Source organism: Urtica dioica, chromosome 3, assembly GCF_054948205.1.
Source record: "Urtica dioica subsp. dioica isolate 48M chromosome 3, U.dioica_male_clone48M_v1_H2, whole genome shotgun sequence".
Lineage (NCBI taxonomy): Eukaryota > Viridiplantae > Streptophyta > Magnoliopsida > Rosales > Urticaceae > Urtica > Urtica dioica.
The window spans coordinates 9,319,807-9,339,241 of NC_142758.1; the positions used below are offsets into that span (position 1 = coordinate 9,319,807).

At 40.4% G+C, this 19,435-nt stretch overlaps 2 protein-coding genes across 4 annotated transcripts; one reads left to right on the forward strand and one right to left on the reverse strand.

Moving 5' to 3' along the window:
• Nucleotides 1-289: 289 nt before the first annotated feature.
• On the reverse strand, nt 290-6,144 carry CDC2 (cell division control 2). Of its 3 annotated transcripts, none has more exons than XM_089608983.1 (9): nt 5,749-6,144; nt 5,506-5,564; nt 5,231-5,415; nt 4,073-4,193; nt 3,163-3,336; nt 1,782-1,945; nt 1,359-1,446; nt 1,224-1,277; nt 290-644 (listed from the first exon to the last, which is right to left on the reverse strand). In XM_089608983.1, the coding sequence occupies exons 2-9, from the start codon at nt 5,512-5,514 to the stop codon at nt 555-557; spliced, it is 885 nt and encodes a 294-aa protein (XP_089465109.1). In that variant the 5' UTR covers nt 5,515-5,564; nt 5,749-6,144; the 3' UTR covers nt 290-554. The 3 variants fall into 3 exon arrangements, with proteins under 3 accessions (XP_089465109.1, XP_089465108.1, XP_089465107.1); XM_089608982.1 differs by having other exon boundaries at nt 5,680-6,144; XM_089608981.1 differs by having other exon boundaries at nt 5,770-6,143.
• A 12,252-nt stretch (nt 6,145-18,396) lies between these two features.
• Nucleotides 18,397-18,909, forward strand: LOC149402357 (uncharacterized). The gene has a single exon (XM_089608333.1). It carries the CDS (start codon nt 18,397-18,399, stop codon nt 18,907-18,909), a length of 513 nt encoding a protein of 170 aa, XP_089464459.1.
• Nucleotides 18,910-19,435: the final 526 nt, after the last annotated feature.

Consider the following 19,435-nt stretch of genomic DNA (forward strand, 5'->3'; position numbering starts at 1 on the left):
TTGAAGAGAATATCATTCATAATAATAGTTGGTGTATTTTTTTTTTAACTGCGTCCCTACGAAATATGACAGTGTTTATTCCAGAGTACATAAATGGCTGTAACGGAATTTCTATTATTCATATTAATAGCTACTCTAATAGGAATGTTTTTCTGGAGTGCTAACGATTTAATAACTATCTTTGTAGGTCAATAATGTTTCAGTTTCTGCTCCTACTTATTAGCTGGAAATACCACGAAAGATTTCCGTGGAAAAAAAAAAAAAAACAAAAAAAATATTGTAATCGTGAAAAAAAAAAATGATTTATCTTATACGAAACTTAAGTACAGATCTTACAGGAGACAGAAAGTGGCCTTAAACAAACTGTTGTGACTTGAACAGTGACCCAACTCGGGTGAAGACCAACCAAATAAATGGTATCTGAACCGCCCAAGAAATGAAGGGGAAAAAAAGACAATTTCGCAAGCACAAAATTCTCACACAATCAAAGTCCACAAGGGTTTCTTGACACACACTATAGACAAATTGTTTCCCACGGGGATTGATCAGTAGAATCAAGGCACAAACGTAATATCTTTGAAGTAATCGTGCTCGAGGGCACTTCTTGCTGTAATTCTTTTGCTGGGATCCAAGCAAAGCATTTTCTGTCAAGCAAAACAAAGAAATCAGGATTGCGAAATTGAAGCAAAACTATGCGGCAACATAAGCGATGTTTAAGACCAGAAGCGCGTTAAACATCTGTTTGTTCTTTTATGCTTTCATTTAAAAAAGGCCAGTCAAACTAGATGATAACATTAACTCCAAGCTTGTCAGCGGTTATGGAAGCTAAAGATGTCTGAAATAAAATGAATTAGTATGAAGATTAAAAAAGAAAGCACCTAATGTCATTGCAGAAAATCTATAAAGATACTATCTTTTGCAGAATATATCTCGATTCATTTTTCAGTAGGTGTCATGCCTTGTCATTGATTTTATTTAATAAAAAATTATGCTTTATTACTAATTTACTGCAGCACTGGTGTTACAAAAAAATTAGAAATTGTTGGTGATACTTTCAGGCTTTTAATGAAAATGATTTCATATAAAAACTTCTCGATTTACTAAATACAAAAAGGAAGGAGAGCTTAACTAGAGACTCCCATTATAGAATATACAAGGACCTGCAGATACTTCATAAGGACTGGAGTATTGTTCTATCACATAAAAAAGTAAATAGAGCTTACTGCGAGAAGATCAAGACCAGCTGATTCAACATTTGGAACAATAGCAGCCAAGTCCTGCAGATAAAAAAGGTCAATTTAGTTTTTCAGCAACACATCCCCAGAAGATTTCCTGAGCATCAGCAACCTATACTCTACCTTCGGCGGCCACTTAGGAAAGGCGGTCTTAAAATCGGGCAAAGAACTGACTCCAGGCCATATTTCCTCATTTGGAGTGCCCAAGATTCTTCAAACATGAAAAAGAGTATATTATACACACATGCAAATCTTAGGAACTAGATGTTTCAAGCGTCCAAATCACACCAGTCTAATTATTTTTATTATTTTTCAGTTATAACAGCATAAATACAATCGCATGGAGGGGAGACAAACCGCCGGAACCCCAATGCCATTCACATAGTTAAGATGTCAATATCAGGGGCATTGCGGGAATATGGAGAAGAGAGGGATAGTTGTTAGGCAGAAGATTGCAATGTAGGAGTTGATATATGGTATTCACTGTTCTTGCATGACGAGAAAGCTTCAGAAACTTATTCTAGGGGCAAGAGCACTGAGACTTACTTGAATATCTTAAACAGCTCATCAATCTCCGAGTCCCCAGGAAATAATGGGCGTTGATTCACCATCTCAGCAAATATACATCCCACAGACCACACATCAACTGGGGTTGAGTAATGACGGGATCCGAGCAGAATTTCTGGTGCTCTGTACCATAGAGTCACCACCTATAGAGAAACAGTACAAAATTTGTCAAACAAGCTGGAAAAGTTCATAAACTAAAAAACTTTAACCTGAACACTGACTTACATGTCTCACAAAATGACTTTTTTTTTTTTTTAAATTGTACTTAAATTCTAAGCGGAAACAAATATCTAGAACGTGCTGCTCTGGTACATTCCAGTATAAATTAAGAATTAGATCACAGACAAGAGTAGTCTTCTCTTTTTTAGAAGAAACTATAGTATTATATGTAATAAAGAGGTGCTTGGCAGTTGCCTGGACACTGTATAACGAAACAGTGGCCTGTAATAGAACCAAGGTAGCAAAGCCGGTCTCAGCAACATACTAACCAGCCACAATAATTAAAAGGCATTAGACCAGTCCCTGGCTAATTCCGTGGTCGGAAAGTCTTTGAATTCATTTATAGGATGCTAAGAGCCAAAAGGCTCTGCTATGGTTATCATTTTCTAGATAAATCGCTATCACAAACTGGGTAATTGGATTGGTGATGGTTCTCGCATATTCCCGGAGAGTCTATACTCCTGCACGACCTCGTTCGCAATGAGACTAAGATCTGTGATTTTTCTAAACCCTCCCTCCTTTATTCAGAGCATAACATCAACCGCAACAGAAAAACCATTGCTGTGAATCTCTACTAAATCTCTGTGAGTTGCTCCAAATCCAGTAATTCGACTTGGAAAAAAGATGCAACCTTTCTCGGTATCAGCATGTTGCAAGTCCTGTTCTTATTCCTCTACTCAATCCAAATGAACCTACCATCTTACCCTAGCAAGATATAAAACATATTTTTTTTTCTACTAATGAGAAAGTAGCAACTAGCCCTTCTTGAACATAGCCATGGTCATAATAACTAATTACGAGAAAAAACTAAGTACAAGAAAAAAGAAGACAGGGAAATCACATAAGAGAGAGAAGGGAGCAAATTTTTTCCATTTCCTTGGTGTCTAAATTCATATTTCCAAATCCCATAAGAGAACTGAAAAGAGTATTTAATCTACGGTATGTACCAACTAACAGTACCAAAATACGGCCTTCATTAAGGTTGTTGCAGTTTATGTCCATCTACAGATATAACTACACAAGAAAGGTTGCAGTTTATGTTCAACATATTACTGTTATCACGAGAAATTTATTTACTTTTCAGAAAAAACAAATAAAGAGAGCAGGGACAGTGATCTAAACTCATAACAGGAATCGATACCTCATGAGTAAAGGTCCTGACTGGAATGCCAAATGCTCTTGCAAGACCGAAATCTGCAAGCTTGAGTGCATTGGTGCGACGGTCTATCAATAAATTCTGCGGCTTTAGATCTCGATGAAGAACTCTGTGAGAGTGACAGTAAGCAATGCCACGGAGAATTTGATAAAGAAACATCTGCAGAAATGCAAATCACAGTATTAAGTTCAATTGCTTAGTCCCAGTACAGCAAAAGAGAGGATGGTGCCTCTGATAGCAACTTCACACAAAAATCAAGTCAAACACTGTTTAGCGATGACACAAAATTCAGCTTCATACACTCTGAAAAGGCCTTCATTGAAATGGACGACAAAACTTTGTGGTGGCAAATATGTTCTATGCACATTACTCGGTTTGATGTTCAGCAATCTAAAAGATTGTTTTAATAATTATATGATACGCCCCGTGATATTCGTATTAATCAGAATAAGAACGAAGGGAAATACAATGACTGACATCGGACATTCGAGAGGTCCGTACTCTCCGAAATCGGAATTTCTTCCTAACAAAATCTTTCAGACTGTTTTCATACCCATTTCTATCCTAATCCTCTAATCTATAGGCTAATATAGTTTATACTATTTAATATTAAAGCCCCCTAGTTATCTCATACTACTACTATATCCCATAAATCCCAGGTTCAGACATTATACTAAACGTTCAACTAAAGTTACAGCAACATAGCTCAAAAGCCCCAATTATTGCCCCCTAAACATATAAGAACTGGAAACATATTTTTTAAGAGAAACATCAAGACGTCCAGGAATGGAAATTAACATTGTGAATAGAACTTATACTTAAAAAAAAAGACCTTAATGTTATTATTATTATAGGCACAAAACATGAAGTGGCACAGGGTGAAAGAAAAAATCACCTTTATCTGGTGCAAATCCTTTGCAAATTCTGGGGATGTATCCATGTGCTTTTTCAGATCCAAGTCTAAGTATTCAAACACTAAATATAAGCGCTTCTCGCTGTGAACTACATCCTGCAACCTGCCAATTCAACTCCAGTCAATAATATATAATGCTACTCTTTTAGCATGAAAACCAGATACAAGAAATGTGGGAACTCCATTCTCTAATATTATATCTTCAAGCAATTTAGGCCTTTTAACTTTGTACCCAAATAAGAACACTTGCTTTCCTACGAAGCCAGATAATATATACACATCTATGCCAAGACAGATATCAGCATTGTAATTTATACACAGATTAATTATACTTTTCCCCCTAAACTATTGACTATGTCTCATCTTGCCCCTCCCATGTTAATTTTTCAGCCAGTTTTCCCCCTGAACTTCTTATTCTCTATTTTTCCCTTCTGTTAGTTTTCTCAAAGAAATTTTAACTGTAAATGCTGTTTTTTTTTTAGTACTAACAGTTGGAATAAACAATTACACATATACTCTTATTATTTTTACTGAAAAAAAAAAAAAAAAAAAAAAAAAAAAAAAACCAAGTCATATGCTCTCATCATTAAGTCACTGTAGATGAGTGAAGTCGTCTCTTCTAGAATTCAGTGTGTTTTCTTCCTCATCTGTACCAGAGCATTATTAAAAAATAATAGCCAGAAAAAAAATAATAGAAGTTGGCAATTTTCTTGCCTATTCAAAAACTTAAGGTGCAAAAGTAAAACTCGAGAAAGCCGAGGGAGAAATACGGGACAGATTAAAGTCCGGGCGCAGCATGAAAACATCCAACATTTCAGGATGAAAAAGTACAATTAATCCTATATATTGACACCATTCATTACTAAACACACTTACACGGGAAAATATGAGCTGTTTCCTAGATTAGTTAGCTTAAAAAGCAGCTTGATATGATTATTAGACACTAACCCATCCATTTTATATCTACATTCTTCTCCACTTGTTTGATAAGAATCGTGGAAAATTCCAATGCCATCCTCATTGACGTTAATATATTAATTAAAGCCACAAATACAAACTTAAAAGGTCATGGTATCATTTTCTAACAAACAAGCTACATCACACATGGCATATTAATGGATTCATAAATTTCATAAACACCTGACAATATTGCCATGCTGCATTTCCTTCAAAAGGGAAATTTCCCTAATAGCCGTGCTCGGGACTCCTTCATCTTCCTGCTCTAACCGGATCTTTTTCAACGCAATAGTCTCATTGGTGTTGCGGTCACGAGCCTTGTAAACCACTCCATAGGTTCCTTCGCCAATCTTCTCTACTTTCTCATACTAGCATCATTGCGAAACGCACGAATCAGGGAATACGAATAAAATAAAAGAGAAATATGATGAACAGCCAGTGGATAATTAACAACTAACCTGGTCCATTGTCCACTGGGAGTAAAGTTGTAAAGTCTAAAACAAACAGAAAAGTCAATCTGCAGAGAGAAAAATTAAGTGTTAAGAAGTAGATACACTGCCAAGAATAGTGAACAATCTACTGAGGAACTATATCTGTATACATAAAATAAAAAATGCAAGTAGATAATTTACATTTTTAGTACAATTTTGAAATCCTCCAATAGAAATCCGAATTGAAGTAAATGCAGTACACATATATACACAGTGAGAGCAAGAGATCACCGAAAGCACGATCTGGATTCTGAAGGATGAGTTTCGGCCGTTTAAGAGGTGGTGGATAAACGAAGAAGAGCACGATGCACGAGCTTCAATTTTATGACAACGGCGGAGATTCGATGAAAACTATGGTTTGGAGATAACGAAATCGTTAGGCTCGGCCTGGTTGGAAGAAGAGACGATCGTGAAAATCATGGAAACCCTAGAGACAGGGCATGAATGGAGAAGAGAGAAAGGGGAAGGAGATATAAAGGTGAGAGATCATTGATTCTTATTAAAGTTATATTTCTTGTTTGTGAGATTTTAAACAATTTCTCCTACATGTTTCTTTTCTAATATATTTTTGTTTTTTGTTTGTTTGTTTTTTTTAATTATTATTTTTTTTTAAGTCATGCGTTTATTCAATCAAATAATGAACATATATTATGCAATTAAGCATTTAATACAAAAACGGAGGAATTTTGCCAAATCAGATGAAGAGCGTAGGGCCATGATCGAGGACCGATCATGACCAATTGTCCGCTCTAGGCTATTAGGAGTCGTCATCACTTTCATTTTCAAGCTCGTCAGAGTCACTGCTGCCTGAAACTTCATTCTCTCTATCACCACCTGCACCTTCAACATCTTTGTCCTGACCAAGCTGCGAGCTAGATGCTCCATCTTTTCAAAGAGAAGATGTCATCTCTTTCACAAGTCCCTCACAAATATACTTCATGCGAGAGGAGGTCTCTATGATTTCCTTGAGGGCATCAATCTCATCATAAAGACCCTTCAAGAGATTGCTTTGCACAGCTTCTAAGAGATGACCCATCTTCAGTGTGCTACCTGTGGCAAAAGATGTCGTGATAGAAGGCCTGACAAAGTCACGGACATGTTTCCCTTCGAAGAGCTTGTGGCTAACGGAAAGGACGCTAGGCTTTTTTCCCTACAAGATCTGAACTTCGCAGAATATTTTGGTTTTACTTGACAAAATACCAGTGATGATCGAAGGAAATCCGATGGGAAGCTTCACAGCATACGACTTGGCATGCTTGGCCAGGTGATCAAAAACAAATTCTCCAAAGTCAAAGGAGGAGCGAGTACCGATTTGGTAGATCAAACACTACTACAAATACAGTTTTTCGGTGCGGATGAGTGCGACTTTTCGCACCTAAAAGTCGCACCAAAAATTACTTTCGGGTGCGACTTTTCGCACCCAAAAGTCACTAAAGTAACTAAAAAATTTCGCTGATTTTTTTAAATTTGGGTGCGAAAAATCGCACCCAAAAGTTCATCATACTTTTGTCGCACTCAAAAGTCCAAAACATTTGGTCTAAAAATTTAGCGGGATTTTGTTCCCTCTTTATTTCACTTCTAAAATTTTGTTCCCCTCTTTTTAGCTTACTCTGCCAAATTCTATCCCATTAGCTCTCTCTCTCTCTCTCTCTCTCTCTCTCTCTCTCTCTCTCTCTCTCTCTCTCTCTCTCTCTCTCCGAATACAAGTTCTCTCCAAATTTTTTGCTCAACCGACCCAGCAAACTCATTCCTTTCACGACGACCCACTTTTCTGCCATGCCTCTGCCTGTCTTCCCACAGCTCCATCGCCGAGCAAGGTTTGTGACCTAATTTTCAATTTTTTGGGTCTGTTCTTTGAAGTTTTAACTTTCTTCGATATTGAAAATCTGGATTCTCACTGATACATTAGTGAGAATCAAAGACAAAGACGGGGAACCTAGCTTGGAAAAACTCCAAAACCGAAGTTCATATATATTTGGCAAGGTAAACATCTAATTTACCTTCTTCTAGTCGGATTTTAAGGGAACAAGTTAGGGGTTTTTAATTGAAATTCTGAAACTGATTTTTTTTAATTTCATGGTTGCTTCATCATGTAATTTGGGGATTTTATTCACGCGGCTAAACTTAGGTTATTAAACAGAGGCAGTCCTCACAATGGTAAGTTATTTCTTTCTCTATGTTATATCCCCCTATCTAATTTGTTTTCCGTGTGTGTGGGGTGAGTGTCTGTGTATATGTGTTTTTTTGTGTGTGGGTGTGTATGTGTGTGTATGGTATTTGAGTGTATTTTTTTGTGTGTGGGTGTGTATGTGTGTGTATGGTATATGTGTTTCTTTGTGTGTGGGTGGGTGTGTGTGTGTGTGTTTATTTGAGTGTGTGTATGCTCTGTGAGTGACCATGTTTATTTGAGTGTGTGTGTGTGTGTGTGTATGCTATGTGTGTGTGTGTGTGTATTTGAGTGTGCTGTGTGTGTGTGTGTGTGTGTGTGTGTGTTTTTTTTTATTTGTCTATGTGTGTGCTCTGTGTTTGCATATTGTTTGTGAGTGTATGTGTGTGTAAGTGTTACGTGTGTGTCTGTGTCTGTAGAGGTAAAATTTTCGCACCTTGATTTTGCTTGTGTTTAATCTGGATTTAGGGTTTCCAAAATTGGGGGTTTCAATTGCTTTTGGTGATTTTTGTGGATATATTGATATATTGTTTAGACTCTGTATTGCTCGTTTTGGCTTGAGTTCATGTGTTCAGGTTGATTTCTGAATTTCCTCAATTGTTGGTTTGATTTTCTGAATTGCGCACTCTGATAAACCGGACGTGTACAGTCTGATACAATACATGATGATTTTATTTAGTAATTTTCCTGAATAATAGATGACACGAGGTTTCTAAAAACAGCGTTAAAGAACATGTAAATCCGTTAAGAATCGACCGAGATATGGAATTCCGAATCTGTGTACATATATTTCATGTTTGATTTTGAGCTTATATTTAGCTATGGAAATGATTTGACGTACATTGACGCACTTAAACAACGTTTTTAGGCCTGAAAGGTCGGCGCGAAGTAGACTCGAAAGCATCTAGTGTTTGTAACGTCCGTAGCTTCGAAACGAGTGGCGCGAATATGAAAACTGACGCCCGATTCAAAAGATACGCCGCCTTAAAGTCGCCGCTTCTCCGAGTGGCTTTTGTTTTGATCGGACTCGGCAGCGTTGATCAGGTACTCTATCGACGCCGTGGATTGGAGGACTCAATTGCAATCGATTTGTGTGCGCTAGAATAATAGATTAAGGTTAAAAAATGATTAATAAAAATGAATCAGAATTTTAGGCGTATTCTTATAGGATTATTTGACTTTCTCATTCCGAAATCATCTAAATGACATATTCTTATTGGATTATATTCGACTTTCTCATTCCAAAGTCGGCTAAATTCATTTTATTTTTCAATGTTGAAAGTAGATAAGCACACCGTGGATTGGAGGACTCAGTTGCAAAGTGATTTGCAGGACCAACTTGTTAACATCATGTAAGTCTTACTTTTGAACTCAGTACGCCATAAAGTCAACTTCTAAGAGGTGTGCACTGCAAGTCTGCAATGGTTTATAAATTCCATTTTGTGTCACATATGAATTGGCTTTGTTCACGTCGTAAGAGGAGGTTTTCAAGAATTGGCAATAGTTGGATCTTTATTGAAATATGGATTCAATAAAAAATTATCTTTCCAATTTGATCTACATATGAAAGTCAAGTACTGATGGATTTTACTTCTTTTTTGTGCATATGGTTGTCAATGACTTTTATAGTAATGGAGTAAGTGATTTTTTTTATTTGATCTTTGATGGTTATGTTCTTTTACTTCATCAATGATGAATTCTTTGTTTGCTTGTTTGGGTTGAATAAAGAGTTTGGATGTATTTGTTTGTGTGTGGGTGTATTTGTGTGTATGTTCTGTGTGGGTGTATTTGTGTTTGTGTGTGTATGTTTTGAGATACGAAATAGGAATTGAAATCACTTTTAAATTAGCTGAGATCCAACATACCGTCAATAAATATGTTTTTAATAGATTTAACGTCACTTTATAAACAAGCGCCACCTAAAGTACTGTTTTTTACTCAGCAACGACTATTGGGTGCGAAAAGTCACACCGAAAATTTGGCGGGCAGAGCTTTGAGTGCGACACTTCGCACCCAAAAGTCAATAATACCCGCCAATAGGGCGTTATTGGGTGTGATTTTGGGTGCGAAAGTCGCACCCGAAAGTCATGACTTTTGGGTGCGACTTTTCGCACCCAAGTCGCACCCAAGACCTTTAGGTGCGGACTTTCGGGTGCGAAAAAGTCGCACCCAAAGATATCTTTGGGTGCGAAAATTGACTTTTAAGTGCGAAAAATGTCGCACCCAAAACTCTTTTTTGTCCTAGTGTTAAATAGGCCAGCTTTACCTTGATGCTAGAGCCATGCGAGGGGGGAGTCCAGTTAGCTATGCCGATGCGATAGAGAATAGAGTACTTTGCAGAGAGATCAGAAGACGGCAATGTACCCTTGGTAGGCCAGACTTTGGTCTCATCACCAGTAATCTCCTTAGCAATGATGTCCAAGGAAGGAACGCGGTTAGCAGTTAGGATTTTTCCTCGACCTAGGAAGTCGTTAATAACATCAGGAGAAATCTCAAAACAACGACCTCTGACTTACACCAACCTGAACTCAATGTCATCAGGAACATCAAAGGTTGAGGAGAGATTGACTATGAATTCCTTCACTAAAGTGGGGTAGTAGACGCCAATATCAGTGATTGTCTTGATCATCTCAACATCATGTAGAAATTCCATGATGACTCAAATCTTCATAGCTTCGCTGGACAGCTCTTACTCGGGAAAGATCGCACAATGATACACAAACCGCCATTTAAGAGCCCCATCTTCCTTGTGGAAAGAGATATTGTCCAGGGGAGCAGTCGGGACATTCTTGGGGAGCTTATGACCACCCACAATGTTGGCTTTGATGCCCACAAGAAGACTAGTAGTTGTTTCTTATATGCATTTGATGTAATAAAGTCTCACGAAGACTCTTGCTTGTAACAGCTGAATAATTAATAAAGAGTTGAAACTTTCATTCATTCTTCCTTGTTTGTTTGAAGCTTTATGATAAACCTTAGTCTTTAGTCCTTAAACAAACCTAACAACAAATGAAGAGTCAAATATAGATTTGCATGAACAAACTCTTCATGGTTTGCTTAAAACCATATATTCACAATCTAAGGATCAAAGGGCTAATGATCTCGGCATGATTGTTAGGAGAACCGATGATGTCTGGTTGTGAGACATAGAGAGTTAGAGACTCTATAGTTCTTCCTAGGTACCTTCTGAAGATACTGAATTGACCAGTGCACTTCTAGAGACATTGTAAGAACAAAACCATTTAACGTCTTCTGTCTCAAAGTCACTATGTATGAATTGCATCATGCTTACCTCAATCCTGAAATGAGACTTGTCATTTCATAGCTTACATACTCTCATTTGAGAAAGTCAGAGTTCTAGATTCACTATGTGACATAGACAAGACCTGTTGAGGAAGTACTATGTTATGAAGATGTCGTGAACAACTTTATGAAGATCTCATAGATATGGAATTCATGTACAAGATTGCTGAAATGCAATGTATATCACCTCATACTTTGTTTCTTGTAATGTGAATAAATGAACTGGCCAGTATCCAAATTGAGTCATGACTCTTATGGATGAAACTTATTCACAAGTGACAAATGAGCTGAAAAAATAACAACTAGAAGGGTAAAATGGTAATTTTATAAATCCCATCTAGTTGATGATATTCATGAAGGGTAAACATAGATAATATTCAATGGATCCACTCATCAGAATTAAGTAGAATTTTGAGTAGAAAATATATTCATTTGAACCGAGAGATTTTCAGTGTCAACTCTTTAGTGGAGTCAGTTGACATTTATCTAGAACTTGGAAAAGGTTTGTGAACTTTTGTGTTCAAGTATGCTAGCTTAAGCTTTGTTCATTTGGATCCATGAGGTCACTACCACAAGTCATTAGAGTAGGATTAGTTAAACTAGTAGCTAAGTCTAAACATGTACAAGTGTTGAACTAGACGAATTTTACGAAAATTGTTTAAAGGGTAATTTTGTCGATGGTACGAATGTCAAATTAAGATTTTGGACATTGTCATATGATGACAATGTGAATTGAGTCAACTGTTGGAATTGATCTAGGGTTAAGAAAAAGTTTAACGCTTCGAGCAAGCGGCAGAATTTAAAAATTTTCTTTAAAACAAGTAAAACGATTTTACTAACCTAGACAAAGAGCAAGTACATATAAATTAAAACATCAATGAGCATTATGAATTTACTTACCTTTTAGAAGCTTGAACATTAAGAAGCCTTCGGAAGGTTGAAACGTTCGTCACCCCTCGCAGCACGTCTCTCTTCTTTCCTCGGGAACTCGAGCAACCACGAAAGTTTCTATCACTAAAATCACCCGAGAAAGAAAGGAATAAGTGTGTGGGCACTTTTAAACACGACGACTCAAGAGCAAGTCTCAAAGTCGAAGAACTAAAACACTAGGTCAAATGTGGACCTAGATGCCAAAACAAAAACGAAAAGAAAACTAGAGAGAGAGAGAGAGGAGATGTCGGCCACCACAAGGTCTAGAGAGAGAAGCTATCAATCTCTAACTTATGTGGGATGAGAAAACAATGAGAATGAGGCCTCTATTTATAGGGGAGGGATTACCTTCAATAAGGTAGTTTTCCTCTTCTATAGAATATAACATATTCATGAGCAAATATTGCCTCTTTCTCCTCATGAGTCACACGGCCAAGGCTTGCCTTCTAGAAGCATTGGATTTGTTTCCTCTTTTATTTTGCTTCTCCTTGACTTGTGTAAGCCGCCCACTTCATTTCCCTTTGGAGGAAATTTGTTTCCTCTTTTTTTTTTGGAAAGTATCTTGATACATTAATGCACAAAATTGGTCTCCCTTTTTCTCTTATTTGAACGGCCAAGACTCCTAGAAGGAGCTTCTATAAGCTTCTTCATTTGTTCATGACAACATAAGAAAGGCCCATTAAGAATTTTCAAGTAAAATTCTATGAAATGAAATTAATCCACAAGGCCCAAATAATTTAACTTGGCCGAGTGGTTTCAAGTCATCATATGACCATGTCAAAAAATCTATTGACATTCATTTCATGCTATGTCCAAAAAGACAAAATTAGCTTTTTGACTATTGTGGGGGTATAAAAAATTCAAATATTTAGATATTATTTCGGGTGGGTTTTGGCCCGATGAAGAACTCCAGCTCAACCATGTCTTCCCGATCAGAAGGATTGGTCAGTCAAAGAGCAGACCACGCCGTGAAGGCCGGATCTCGGACGACTTCAGCTTTTGCGAGGAATGTGGATCGAAGAACACGTGTCTTCGGCCAGAAGGTTTCATCTCGCCTATTAATAGAGGAGGAGACGACAATTTTCGCACATGCAAGCTCTACATCTCAGTTTCAAATTAATTCCATTTTGTATTCTTATATTCACGATCTCTTGCTCGCCTTATTGAGCTCGTCACCTCGCCCATCTTGTAACTCATTTCGAGATTAATAGATTTACATTAATATTCCTATATTATTATAATTTCTGCCTTATTATTGCTTCTTATACGACGTCCTTCGAAACCCACTAAAATATAATATCTTAGCAATTCTTTCATTTATTTTTGATTGTTGATCGTTGTAAAAATCGACATCAACAATTTGGTGCCGTCTGTGGGAAAGCTCAAAAAGACCAACCTCGAAAGAAGCAGTTCGTAAAAGCAATCTATTGCCATGTCTTCCACTCCGACTCATTATTACGAATCCGGAGAGGAGATCCCTCCGGGGATCTGGGCAATCCTAGACATGCTGACCAAAAAAATAGACGAGCAAGCCGAGACCAACCGTGCTCTTAAAGACCGGTTGAATACCCTCTCGACTCCTCAAAATACCCCGGATCCTCAAGTGGGACCCAGGGATATGACCGCCTCTGAGTCAGCTCGACAAGCAACCTCGGTTGTGCAAACAAGCCGAGCTATCCCTCCCGGAGTTCGTCTGGATTTCTCCGGGATACAGGTCGCCCGAGGAACAGACCAGTCTCCGATCACAAGCTTTCAACTTGGGGGGACTGCCGGCAAAGTCGCGATAGAAGTCACGATCGATCCTTCCGGACTCCCTCCACCTCCACTCGGGGGAGCACCGTCCGGATCTTTCCCAACTGATTCGGGACCTCGCCCTCCAGCGACCTATCAAACATTCATCCCCCCAGTGTTTTGGCGGGATGAATCAGACCCGTCATGGCCCGGTGAGTGCAACCGCGGTCAGTCCGACACAAACGGGACCTCGCCTCTTTCGTGGTGGCGAGTCCAGCATGACCGAACTGGACAGGTTCAAGGAATCTATAACGGTCGAGCTGAGAGCTGTTCGTTCAGAATTTCATTCTGCGACCAGCTCGGCTCCCGAGATAGATCGTCTCGTTGAAGAAACAAGGCGAACTCCTTTCGCCAGAAATATCACTGAAGTACAACTGGGAGATACCAGAAAGGTTCGCCTTTCGCGGTACAGTGGCACTTCAAGTCCGAAAGCTTTTATATTGTCCTTCAGAGTGGCAACGAGACGGGTTATGCTCGATGAGAGAGAATTAGATGCAGGATACTGCCAACTATTCGCTGAAAGTTTGTCCGGACCCGCTTTAGAGTGGTTCTCCAAACTCGAACCGAACTCCATTGATGGTTTCGATAAGCTATCGGTCGCATTCCAGCAGAGAGAGAACGAATCCTTGAAGGATTTCATGATCCGTTACAAGGACGTACTCTCGAAAATCTCTAACGTATGCCACGAATCTGCCATAACCTCTCTAAGGAACGGTTTAAGGCACGACTCAAAGCTGAAATTGGAGATGACTGTTAACCGCCCCCTCACACTAGAGGATGCAATTCACAAAGCCGCGAATTACGCAAAGGCCGAAGAAGAATTCGCTTCCTACGAGAGGCAACACGCGGCTGAAAAGAAACCACCCTTCAATACTTGGGTGAGGCCCGCAAATGCTGGGAATAACCTTCGCAGGATTAATCCCCACGACGCCGCGCCTCACACCAAAAAGCAACACGCCCCTCCTAATTATAAGTTCAATGTCGGTGATGACATTAAGGAGGGAGGTCCCCAGGCAATGAAATGTACACGGGACCCCAATGCGTATTGCAGTTTCCACAAGGCTAACGGCCACGACACAGTTAATTGTGAGACCATGCCTAAGGCTTTAGCCGAGAAATAAGCAAAGGGGGACTAAAAGATGTTGATCTGGGACCCCCGCTAAAGAAGAAGGTCTTCAATAGCAACAACAAGGGAATGGGCAACCCCTCCCCCAAGAGAGCGAGACCCGATGAGGAAGGGGAACCAAATTCCCCGCCGACTGTTGCAAAACACAAGGTCGACTTCATAATGGGCGGCTCAAAGTTTTGCAATGAAACGGTTAACTCAATCAAAACACATCAACGTCGATTGAGTAACCAAACTACCAAAATCAGATTTAAACAAGATGTTCAAATCTCGTTCTCCAAAAAAGAAGCAATAGGGACAACCGAACCACACGACGACGCACTCGTGATCACGATCGACGTGTCTAACTGTGAGGTTGCGAGAGTTCTAATCGATGGAGGCAGCTCTGTAGATCTTATTTTCAAGGATAACCTGGCAAGGATGGGAATCGATGAAGACGAGGTCAAAAGAGAACGAACCCATTTAACAGGTTTCAATGGGTCCACTACTCCATCCTTAGGAACAATCGGTTGCCCGTAAAAACACATGGAATCAACAAAATAGTAGAGTTTCAAGTACTAGACTGTCTCTCTCCTTACAACATTATCTTGGGAAGACCATGGATACATATGATGAGGGCTGTGCCTTCCATCTTTCATCAATGTATTCGTTTCCCTACGCTTGAGAGAATAGGAGAGATCCGAGGTAATCAGGCAACTTCCCGCAGTTGCTATCTCACTAGCCACAAACATTGTGCCAAAACAATTAAAGAAGAGCAATAACAATTAATGAATGTGGAGTCGGCCAAGAGCGTTTCCACACTAGAAGATCCCGACTCCCTTGATGCGCCAAGCACTGAGATAACAGTCCAAGTACAGCTTGATGGCTCCGACCCTTCCAAGTGTGTCGGAATCGGAACTAAGCTTAAAGGTGGTACTAGGCGAGAGCTGATCTGTTTCTTAAAACGAAACAAATCCACCTTCGCCTGGTCAACCGAAGATATGCCAGGAATAAGCATCGACGTCACGTCTCACCAACTTAACGTCGATCCCAGCTTTAAACCTGTAAAACAAAAAAGATGAAAGCTCGGTCCAGACAGGGCACGGGTTGTCAACGATGAAGTCGAAAGACTGCTCAGCGCAGATTCAATTCGCGAAGTAAAATACCCGGATTGGCTGGCAAACACTGTCGTCGTAAAGAAAAAAAATGGGAAATGGCGGGTATGCGTTGATTTTACTGACCTAAATAAAGCATGTCGCAAAGACAGCTTCCCGCTGCTTCACATCGACCAGCTAGTCGAAGCAACCGCGGGACACAAAATCCTCTCATTCATGGACGCATTCTCAGGATATAACCAAATCCTGATGCATCCTGACGACCAAGAAAAAACAGCTTTCATCACCGACCGAGGCACGTATTGCTATAAGGTCATGCCCTTTGGACTAAAAAACGCTGGCGCCACCTATCAAAGGTTAGTCAACGAAATGTTCAAAGAAAAGATAGGGAAGACAATGGAAGTGTATATCGACGACATGCTCGTGAAATCCCTTAGGGAGAACGACCATATAAGGCATTTGGAGGAATGTTTCGAGGTATTGAATAAATATCAAATGAAACTCAATCCCACCAAATGTTCGTTCGGAGTCTCATCCGGCAAGTTCCTTGGGCATTTTAGTTACCCAACGAGGAATTGAGGCTAACCCGGATCAGTTACACGCCTTGCGAGAGATGCCTTCACCCCGTAATAGGCGTGAAGTTCAAAGGTTGACGGGATGCATCGCTGCCCTCAACCGCTTCATCTCTCGGTCTACAGATAAATGTCTTCGTTTCTACCGGCTCCTTAAAGGAAACAAGAAGCTCGAATGGGACGACAAATGCGAAGAGGCGTTCAAAAAATTGAAAGAGTATCTATCGACACCCCCAATCTTGGCAAAACCTGTTGCGGGGGAGCCACTCTATCTATACGTCGCAGTGCCTCAAGCGGCAGTTAATGGAATACTCATCAGAGAAGAGCAAGGGGACCAACGACCAATCTTTTATACAAGCAAGTCGTTAGTCGATGCCGAAACTCGATATCCTATTATGGAGAAACTGGCCTTGGCCGTCGTTTCCGCTGCGCGAAAACTTCGACCATACTTCCAATCTCACACCATAATAGTAATGACATCACATCCGCTCAGAAGTTTCCTACACATCCCTAATCAATCAGGAAGGTTAACCAAGTGGGCCGTGGAGCTGAGCGAATACGATATTGAATACCGAGTGAAGACATCCGCAAAATCGCAAGTTTTAGTGGATTTCATCATCGATCTCCCGAGGGAAAGTCCCACCGTGTCCGAGGTCGAAGGCACCTGGATACTTAAAGTAGACAGGGCATCATCGAAGCAAGGGGCATGAGTAGGAATACACCTGACGTCCCCTCACGGTGAGACCATAGAACAATCATTCAGGCTCGACTTCGTCGCATCAAACAATGAAGCCGAATACGAAGCACTAATCGCCAGACTTAAGTTGGCTACCGCAGTTGGATCAAAGAAAGTGGAAGCTTTCTGGGATTCCCAACTCGTGGCAAACCAATACTCCGAAGAATACGAGGTTAGGGACGAGCGAATGGAAGCTTACCTGAATGTCATAAAAGATCTCACAAAACAATTTGAAGAATTCTCCCTGACTAGGAGTCCTCGGGGAGAAAATACTTCGGCCGACGCGTTGGCTGCCTTGGCATTCACCTCGGATCCGGACCTCAAAAGGATCATCCCAATCGAAACAATCAAACAACCTTCCATTGCCATAACCACTACCGCGGTCATAACAATAGAAGAGGGGGATTGGAGAGATGAAATACTACATTACATCATGACTGGTACGGTCCCATTCGATAAGATGGCAAAACGCAAGCTCGTACTGAGAAGTGCGAGATTTTGCATAATAGATGGAAGTCTGTTTAAAAGAAGCTTCGCAGGACCCTACCTCAAGTGCATCGGGATGGAGGAATCTAAACGAATCTTGGAAGACGTGCACAAAGGGGAATGCGGAAATCACGCAGGCGGACGAGCGCTTGCCATCAAAATAAAGAGGCAAGGCTACTTTTGGCCGACCATGCTGGCAGACTGCGAGGCGCACTCGCGCTGCTGCGATTAATGCCAACGCCATGCCCCCAACATAAAAAGACCCGCGGAAGAATTGTCCTCTATCTCGGCGCCATACCCATTCATGAAATAGTCTATGGACATTGTGGGACCAATGCCGGTCGCCCCTGGCGGGTTAAGATTTCTATTAATCTTAACAGATTATTTTTCAAAATGGGTGGAAGCTGGCGCCTTCGTCTTGATAAAGGACGTCAACGTCACAGCATTCATCTGGAAAAATATAATCTGTCGACATGGAACTCCCCACGAGATCATAACGGACAACGGATCACAATTCATATCGAAAAAGTTTAGAAAGTTTTGCTTCCATAACAACATTGAGGTAAGAATGTCAACATCACGATATCCTCAAGGAAATGGGCACGCGGAAGCAACAAATAAGACCATATTTGACTCCATAAGGAAAAGGCTCGATGCCAAGAAAGGGCGGTGGGCAGAAGAGCTGCCAGGCGTGCTATGGGCATACCGAACCAGCCCGCGGAGGCTGGCTGATAGGGGAAACTCCGTTTTCCCTCGTCCATGGAGTCGAATCTGTCATCCCAATCGAGCATCAGGTGCAAACCCTTAGGGTAAAATATGCACCTGAGGATGAGCCAAAAAATGACGAGGCTCTATGCGATGCCTTAGACCTTGTGGAGGAAAAGCGAGATTCAGCCCTATCACGGTTATCCCGTTATAGGCAATCCATCGCTAGATTCTACAACAAAGATGTTAATACAAGAAGATTCGATGTGGGGGACTTGGTCCTCCGAAAAATCTTCCAAAACACTGCTGAGGCAAATGCCGGAAAACTCGGGGCAAAATGGGAAGGCCCCTATAGGGTCACCAGAGTAACCTACCCCGGCGTTTATGAACTTGAAACACTCAACGGAATCCCGGTTTTAAGATCATGGAACGTCTCGAACCTAAAAAAATACTACTGTTGAAACCAGTAAGAATTGAACTACGTCCGACTTGATCCCTGCACAAGGGTACGTAGGCAGCCTCTTACCACAAAGGCACAGTCCCCCAACCTTTTTGAGCTACGGAGCTCGCATCTCAGCCTATGATCCTGACCTCGGACTAGGCCAACAGTGCAAATACCTCGACATCTCGGGCGAGAAACGACATCTCACGGCTTCATCAGAGATCGACCTTACCCAAAAATCTTAAGGGAAACTTTTTAGATCCCCTACGATCTAAAAGACTTAACAGAACTTTAACAGAATTTATATGCGGACTTCGGCTTCAAATCTAAAGGGAAATCTTTCGGACAGGCAATAATCCGAACAACTTGACAGATTTTGAACGACGAACTAATTCAAAACCTCGGTCCAAGGGAAACTTTTTAGTTCAATGACGATCTAAAAGACTTGGCGAATCATCTGAAATCTTTAATGGAAATATTTTAGGCCGAGTACGGGCGACCTAAAAGACTTGACAGACTATGCTCATCTGAGCTATCTCAGATGC

Excerpts from the sequence above, each read along its gene's own strand:
- CDC2 (XM_089608983.1), bottom strand. Across the intron at positions 4,194-5,230 it reads CAGCATGGCAATATTGTCAG|GTTGCAGGATGTAGTTCACA; the intron begins GTGTTTATGAAA and ends TTGAATTGGCAG. Across the intron at positions 3,337-4,072 it reads AGGATTTGCACCAGATAAAG|ATGTTTCTTTATCAAATTCT; the intron begins GTGATTTTTTCT and ends GCATTTCTGCAG.
- LOC149402357 (XM_089608333.1), top strand. The coding sequence starts at position 18,397 with ATGCCAAGAAAGGGCGGTGGGCAGAAGAGCTGCCAGGCGTGCTATGGG.